The 8367-nt window shown below is 34.0% G+C and overlaps 1 protein-coding gene across 4 annotated transcripts; it reads right to left on the bottom strand.

The window, feature by feature from the left end:
* On the bottom strand, positions 344 to 2555 carry LOC109841049. 4 transcript variants are annotated; one of them, XM_020409907.1, is made up of 3 exons: positions 2339 to 2555; positions 2194 to 2260; positions 344 to 1524 (listed from the first exon to the last, which is right to left on the bottom strand). In XM_020409907.1, the coding sequence occupies exons 1-3, from the start codon at positions 2441 to 2443 to the stop codon at positions 665 to 667; spliced, it is 1032 nt and encodes a 343-aa protein (XP_020265496.1). In that variant the 5' UTR covers positions 2444 to 2555; the 3' UTR covers positions 344 to 664. The 4 variants fall into 4 exon arrangements, with proteins under 4 accessions (XP_020265496.1, XP_020265497.1, XP_020265498.1 ...); XM_020409908.1 differs by having other exon boundaries at positions 344 to 1515; XM_020409909.1 differs by having other exon boundaries at positions 2369 to 2555.

The raw sequence follows: 8367 nt of genomic DNA, 5'->3' as shown, positions 1-8367 counted from the left end.
TACCTACGTGAGATCCTTTCAATATGCTTCCATGGCGATCCTTTAATGGATCTGTAAACCACAAGGAAACATACAAAAACACTATTAAAGAATAAAAATACAAACTGAAGTTAATGCTGCAAGGCCATTGTTTTGTGTAGAAAATGAGAGCCCATAGTCTAATTGCACAGTGCAAATGTAGTATTACAATCACCCACCATATGTATATGTGTTTCAACATTCAGCGCCACATTCAAACTTCTCATGTTATACAAAATAAAGATTGAGATGCATCATTTAATCGTATCAGAGACATAGAAGTGTACTCCACTAGGAAGTAACCAGAAATCTATAGAAGCATCACAGACAACTCAATATAACTAGTTATTGTATGTTGATGTCTGACGTATGACAATTTTAATATCTTTCTCATCTATTCACATAAGTATAACAACACATATAAGCACCCATACCCACATACAATGCAAGAACAGCACACACAGGATCACCTATAATAAGAAACCATCCTACAGAGCTTCAGGTCTTATGTCCATATTCACATTTCTGCCTCTATAAGCAAAACACAAGTTGAAAGTATGCTTGATTAACAGACAACACAAAAAAGACCCATCCTAAAACAAAAGGAAGGCTAATAGACCCGAGCCATCTTCTGTCACTCCCTATCTTAAGATCTTGAACTCATACTGAAAGAACGACCCAACCGGTAGGATAATGGAGGCAACCCTACTCCAGTAATGATGCCAATCTCCTCATCGCCTGACAGAGGATTGTACTGTTTCCGACACCCAGGGCAGCGCGCATCAGCCTCAAGTATCCTCTTGTGACAGAAAAGGCAGAGGCGGAAACCACAAGAGCAAGGGAGAAAGCTCGAGTCGGTGAGGTCCAGGTCCTCATAGCATATAGGGCATGACGATGGTGGCGGAGAGAGGCTACTTCGATGGTTGTGATGTGCATCATAGCATCTCTCCATGTTTACAGGGAAGCTCCGCTGCTTGGAAAGATTAGGTAAGCTCTGTGGACGAAAGACATCATCTGGCCTCCATGCTCTTGGAATGGTCCGGTCAGGGTCCTGCTTCATCGGCTCAGAGGATCTTGTTGTTTCTGTTGCCGACTTTGCAGTGACTGCCAATGAATCAGCAGACCTGAGATGATGATCCTGTCCATTGTCAGGAGATGCAGAGAGGGCATCCGCCACAGCTTCCCAGTCATCAAGGCCACCTCCTCCATTCTCACCTGTTTCATCTTCACCATCTTCATCAGCGTCACTGACACTTCTAGACCAGGACCCAGTACTACTGCTACTGCTGCTATTATTGATGGGGCACTCCTTTCTTGCATGGCTTGTGTTAAGGCTATGGGTGGGCGATTCTGCATCACTGCTGTCTTGAAGGGCAGATCCGTCATGCTCTAAGCTCGTCATTGCTGCCCGGCAGCATTGTCTCCTTTCTCCTGATTTACCCTCCGAAATTTGCTGAGAGCTAGCCATATTAGTATTTTTCCCTTCCTTGCTCTTAACTGCAAATGCTAAACACCCAAACATTTAGATATTTATCACGCAAGCAAACCAGCAGATAAACAGATGAATCCATCTCTCTACCCTAAAATATGCTGGAAGAACATAGACCCATGGTAACCTAAGAAAACGAATACGGAATATCTTCTTATGACCACCAAATTATAAATCAACAAACAAAAACAGCAGAAAGAACTGTAGCAAAAATATAACAAATTTATTTCTGAAAAAATGAGAACAATGGATCTTTGACAATTCTTAGAATGCACAAGTAACTGAAAAGCAACAGAGAAAAAGCAATAGCAAAGATGAACATCTCAAAAAGGTCAACAAAAAGTATGAAATTCTTTATTCTTCTTATGCCATAAATAACCTAGAAATAAAGAGGCCAAAAAATTACCACCAAACCCCAAGAAAAACAATGTGCCAAAGAGACAGATGGCATAAAACTCAATAACTACAAAGAAAGCATCGCACCATCAAATTTCCCCAAAATCCTAAACAAGATAGACGGTAGCATTGCTAATATCCACAAACTCCAAAAAAAAAAGTGCAAAAGGGAATTCAATTTTTCTCCATGCAGAAAAAACCCACATAAAGCAAGAAAAGATCCAATCTTTTCAAAATTCCACATAAATCCCATCACATAAAAAATACAAGTAAAAAAAAATAAAATTTACCTTGAGAAAGCCATTGCTCCCTCCTCGCATCGAGCTTGCACTGCTTCAACTTTGCCGACCTGTTCGCCTACAACACCACGAACAAATCAAACCGAGTCAAAATCGTCAATATTCTCAAAACCCTAACAAAATTCACCAAATAAACCTCAAATTCGACACCGATCCGAACGCTCACCCTCTTCTTCTTCCCAATCTCCTTCACCGTCATGGGCACCACAGGAGCGTCGTTGGCCATGGCTTCGAAACCCATATCTAATAAATCAAACCCTAATTCGAACTCTAAAAACCCTAATTTGGACAAGAGAATGAGGTACGAGAGAGAAACGGGAAAATTTTCGGTTTCTTTTCTTTCGCTCCGAGTTCTAAAACGATGACGAGGACAAATAGCAGGAGGTGCCTGTATATATAGATTATTAGTTACTGTTTTACCCTAAAGAATGATTGTTAATTACGAATATTTTGAGTGAGTGGGCGAGAGATTTCGATGCGGAGGATGGGCAAAATGGGGAAGTTGTTTGAGGAGTGAAAACGTTATCTTGGGCCTATAATTTGAGGAGATTTTGTATTTAATTTTAATTAATTTTGGGGGTTCGGATGCTAATGTACGTAACTGCGGGCCCTCGCGCGTGAGAATGCACGTGCGCGCCATATGTGCTGATCTTTGTTAGAGCCGAAAAAATGCAATTTTATTGTTGTTAAAATATCTTTTACATATTTATAGATAAATGACGAATTTTAAAATTACTTGTAGCGATTTTCATTATCAAATTGTTGACCTAGCCTTAACCAAATATTCATAATTGTCTTTTTTTTGTACTATAGGAGGTTTCACGATTTTTGGAAAAGATAGTTTAAACAGCTCATGAGGTTTATCCCTCTTTTCTAAAAAACCCTCAAGATTCTATTTTTTAGGAAAAAGCCTCTAAATTTTATTCCTCTCTTCAAAGAAGCCCTCAATTTTTTTTTACAAATAATCCCCAAAGTTTTTATCTATCTCGTCTATTGAGCCCCTATATTTTACCCCTCATTTTTAAGAAATCATCAAGTCTTCTTATTAACTTGAGGGTTTTTGTCAGTGAAAAAAAAAGTTGAGCGCTTCTTAGAAAAAAAAAGGTAAAACATATGAGTTCAGTTGTTAAAATAAGAAAATAGGGGCTTTTTAGAATGAAAATGTAAAACTTAGAGGTTTCTTTATCAAAAATAGATAGTTGAGGACATCTCAAAAAAATAGGTAAAACTTAGGGTCTATGTAGACTCTCTTCTCCAATTTTTTAAACTGTATGAATAGAGTCGTAATTTTCAGTTTCCTTGTAAACCTCATGTATTAAGTAGAAATTTTATAAAATTGAGATTTTAATTTAATAATTACGAAGGTTTTGATAAAATAGATTAGACCTTTAATGAATGAAATGTATGTTAGATAAAATCGCTGCAAATAAACAAAGTTCTACAATAATAATCAAAAAACGATTCTAAAATAAGTTAGAAACGCAAGCCTAGAAAGTGGCAATCGTGTGATCATTGCCCTAGAACAATAGTCGCCGCCTTCGCAGAGGTGGATCAATACGACCATGCCTAGCGGTAAGAACCCCCGAGAAGACCGACACCAAAGTGTACTGCGAACTTTGGTCTCTTACTCAATGGATGTTTGCCCAACAAATTAAAACCAGAAATCAAGTTAATATTATAAAGAATTATGAGAAAGAATAGCTTGTGTTCTTCCATCCATCAAGATCCCTTTTATAGCCATCTTGATTTTTTTCAGTTGAGATAATCGCTGACATGATCCGGTCACTTGCAAAGGAAAGAGCAGAGGCGGAGGAAACGTGAAATGGAAAACCAAGGAAGAGCAATTTACGGGACTTTTTTTTTTTCCAAAAGATGCTCTGAAAGGTTCGCAGGGTATGGAGGAGAGGAAAAAAGGAAAGAAATAGAAATTTGCAAATACACCCCTCAAAAGATCATATTTGCATAAGAATTAAGGAAAGAAACTTAATCTTTTACTTAAGGGGGTGTTTGGTTACATTTCTATAAATTATAGGAAATGTTTTCCATCCCAAATTTGATTTCCTTGTATTTCTTAAAAAAATTATAGGAAAAGTTTTGAGAAGTTAAAAAATACAAATTTTCTTATTTTTTGTATTGTGCTTGTTTGGTTCAAAACAAGAAAATGAGAAATAACTTTTGGGAAAATAGCAACATTTCCTATAATTTATAGAAATGTAATCAAACACCACCAACTTTATAGAAAAGTGAGAACTTTGTAGAAAAGAGTTAATGAGTTTTATTATTTAAATAATGAATGCGTCAGATTTCGAAGAGATTTCCTCACATTTTAGAAGGAAATCAATTTCCATAAAATTTGGTACTTTTGGGCACTTTACAGAAAACATTTCGGTAAATTTTTTTGAAGCCAAACACAGTTTATAAAAATGTATAGAAAATTCTTAATTACATAAATGTCATGCGTCAGTACTTTTGAGAAAATATTTCTCAAAAACAATGCAACCAAACACCCCTTAATTCCAACATGAAATAATTGGCAGTACCAACATTATATCACACCCTTGCTTTCTTAGGACATGTATGGAGCAATTGCCGCTTGCAATCCTCTATATACGATAGATTTGAAATGGTTTAAATCTTATAGTATATGTCCATTTGAAGAGATTAGGATAACATTAATACAAGAATAGAATCTTAAATGGAAGAATAAAATTGAAAGAATATGTCTATTTTTTTCTGAGTTATCATGACAAATATTGCAAGAGGGAGAAAGAGAAAAAACCGATATTATGCATATGAATTTTATTGCTTTCAATTTGTATATCAAAATATATTAATATCTGAGATATTTCTTTTTTAAATGTGAATCTAAATAGATACGTGTAAAAGAAAGTTGAGAAATTAAACATAGAAAGTAGAAGTAGGATTTCATATCTTTATGACATAATCTTCAATACTATTTGCTATACGATCGAGAACCAAAAAATATTAAGAGTCATCGTTGACCCTAATGTTTTTAAAATAATATGTCCTTTCAAGAAAAACTATTTAAACATTAAGGCCCTGTTTGACAACAGGCTAATAGAAGAGTTAAGATGACTTAACCCCCAACGTACTCCCTCCCCCCATCCCCCAAAAAAAAAGAAAAAGAAAAACCAAGGCCTAATTAAATCTCACGTGAGGTATAAGTGAAAGTTAGCTCGTTGTTTGTCGGGCTAACTACTATGTGTGAAGAATTACATTAGTACCCTTGAGTTTCATTTGTACTCATTATTTATTATTATATTCATCTTAAAATGAAATAGAATACACGTGACAAGTTATGTCGATTTCATCTCCGCTAAAATTTTCCAACGTAACAAACTTCATGGGATGTTTAGTATCATAACATGTACATAAATCTGACTCAACATAAGTTACATCTTTTAAGCTTTTAATTTATTTTATTATTTTTGATGATAAATTAATTAAATAATACACGGCATTTTTACAGGCTAAATATCATAAAAACTCCCTAACTTAGTACGATTATCAGATAACCTCCTATAACTTTCCACATATTAGAAAGCCCTCCCTTAAGCTTAGGGGTTGTTAGCCCTTCAACCTTAAGAATTTATCAAAATGCCCTAAATAGTGTTAATTGCAATTTTTAAAATGGGTGTGAAATTACACGTGATAATATTTTTTTCTAGTGAAAATTATGGTTCACATTTTATTTTTGGCTGTTGGTGGTGGTTTAGGGGATAAAATGATGAAGTTAAAGGGGGCATTCTGATAACCTCTAAACTTAAGAGATATTAGGTGAGATGCATGTGCATTGCACGTGGTTATTTTTTTTGAGTTTTTATTTACTATAATTAGGTTGGGAAATAGTTTAAAATATATTAAAACTTTTCGAATGTCTCTGGGTATAACCTTGTTGGTTTAGAACTCTTGCCTTCACGGGAAATAATAAAGGTTTAGAGTATCTTAATAACATTATAAATAATAAACAATCCATCTGCTAAACTTGTACAATTGCTTGTTTAGGTTTTGAATTTATTTTGTGAAAAAGAATATGAGAAAAAGTGACTTAAAGGAGAAAAATAAATATCTAGAATTAAGCATTTGGAAGAGATTTGAGTGTTAATAATGTTAGTACGCAAATTAAAAGTGAAATTAATGGAAATTGTCAAGTAAATCCATGTCAATTAAAATAGATGATCATTTGATCGATTCGTTGTTATTGAATTCTGAGGTTGAGAGTGCATAGAATTTGCAATTAAATGAATGGCTATTATGTTATCAATCTAACTGATCCAATACTTTTTTAGCATTACATATAATTGATACACTTTATTAAATATTTATAATAAGTAACAAGATGAAATTTACTCATTTGAATAATGTCTCTCACTTGTTTGAAGAAATGTACTCCCAGTAGCTTATCATCAATGAATCCTATAATTATACAACATACATAATTTTCTTTAATTCAATAAAATAAATAATTATTCCTAGTAACTTTCTAATCATTTGAAAAAACCATTGATTTACACAATTTTAAGGATTTTCTAACAGAAAAAGAGTATTGATTGAAATAGGGGTTAAATAATAAATCTAAAAATATGTGTTTTATTAAACTCTACATTTTGGCTTCAAAGTAATTTTTTTGGGATTTATAAGACTACCTAAATTTTATAAATAATGTTCTTTATTTTGTGGATTTAGAAATAATATTTTTTGGAATTTTGACCTATTCTAAAATTTTCTAAAAATTGCCCTTTCTTATAATTTTGTTATTAAAATCCTAGATTTTAAACTTATAATAAATTTTACCAAAACCATAATTCTTTATAAAAATATTTTTTGACAAACTCGTAGTGGAATTTCCTTTTTTGTTTATGCTAATTGTTAGTTCTAGTTTTTCATAGAACAATAACTTTATAGAGCTATTCTACATGTAAATTTTATGTTGCTCTCTATATGTAAAACAAGTAAAACTATTTCGTGAATGAATTTCTTTGTGGTTTAAATGCCCATGTGCCAAGATATGCTTCTTAGTATTCATGCTTTTATAAATGGTAATATTAATACTTGTAAACATTCCTAGAGTGTTAGTTTTAGTTTTCATAACTAACATTATCACTACAACAAAATACAAAATTGCTGACGAAACAAAAACGTCAGCAAAAGTTTAAAAAAAGTCGGGAAAAATCTTTCCTGATGCAAAATACAGCGTCGCTAACGCGTCGCCAAAAGTACGTCAAGGAAAGTATTTGGCGACGCAAATACACTGCGTCGCCAAAAGTACACTTTTGGCGACGCGTCATGCGTCGGGAAAAGTATATCTTTTAACGACGCATAATATTTTGCGTCGGCAAAAGTGTACTTTTGGCGACGCATGCAGCGTCAACAAAAGCTATACGTCGGCAAAAGTATAGCTTTTGGCGACGCTATCTTGCGTCGCCAAAAGTATAGCTTTTAGCGACGCTTAACTCTGTGTCGCTAAAAGTTATACTTTTGGCGACACAAGATAGCGTCGCTAAAAGTTATATTTTTGCTGACGCAAGATAATGTCGACAAAAGTGCAGCTTTTAGCGACGCAGGGTGAAGCGTCGCTAAAAGCTATACTTTTGCCGACACAAGAACGCTTCGGCAAAAGTATATTTTTTTAGCAACGGTAAAAAGTATAATTTTGTCGACACTAATTTGCATCGCCAAAAATAATATCTTTTTTCTGTCACCTACAAGCCTACACTGAACCTGAACATCCACAAAAAATTTACTCTCATTCACATTAACAAAGAAACTAAACATCAAATTATACTCCAAACAAGTTACATATTATGATAAACAAAGAATTTGCTCCCATTGCAAAATAATTGCATTCATTTTCATTTCTAAGTCAACACTCAAATGCCTGTTTAAATATTCTAGTTTGCCATATTCAGTGTTTTCCATTTCAGAGAATGACACATTATAAGATTTACATAAAACTAAACTAAGTTGAAAAAAAGAAAACTTAAAGTGAAAGAATGGCACGGTCAGTGAACCTCTTCACAGATGAAGGTATATTCTCTGGTAGAGTTTTTGCGACTATGTCTAACTCCTGCATTTATTGCTTTGCAGTCACTCTATCAGGGCCACAATACATATCCATAAGCTCTTTCATGTGTGGTAGCCTTT

Source organism: Asparagus officinalis, chromosome 5, assembly GCF_001876935.1.
Source record: "Asparagus officinalis chromosome 5, Aspof.V1, whole genome shotgun sequence".
NCBI lineage: Eukaryota > Viridiplantae > Streptophyta > Magnoliopsida > Asparagales > Asparagaceae > Asparagus > Asparagus officinalis.
The sequence above is the reverse complement of the archived record's forward strand: the minus strand, read 5'-3'. Positions and strand labels throughout refer to the sequence as shown.

What these genes read in the sequence shown, in the direction of transcription:
- LOC109841049 (XM_020409907.1), bottom strand. Translation starts at nt 2,443, where the DNA reads ATGGGTTTCGAAGCCATGGCCAACGACGCTCCTGTGGTGCCCATGACG. An exon ending in GGATCGGTGTCGAATTTGAG is followed by an intron (nt 2,261 to 2,338) that starts GTTTATTTGGTG and finishes GTGGTGTTGTAG; the next exon opens with GCGAACAGGTCGGCAAAGTT. An exon ending in GGAGCAATGGCTTTCTCAAG is followed by an intron (nt 1,525 to 2,193) that starts GTAAATTTTATT and finishes TTGGGTGTTTAG; the next exon opens with CATTTGCAGTTAAGAGCAAG.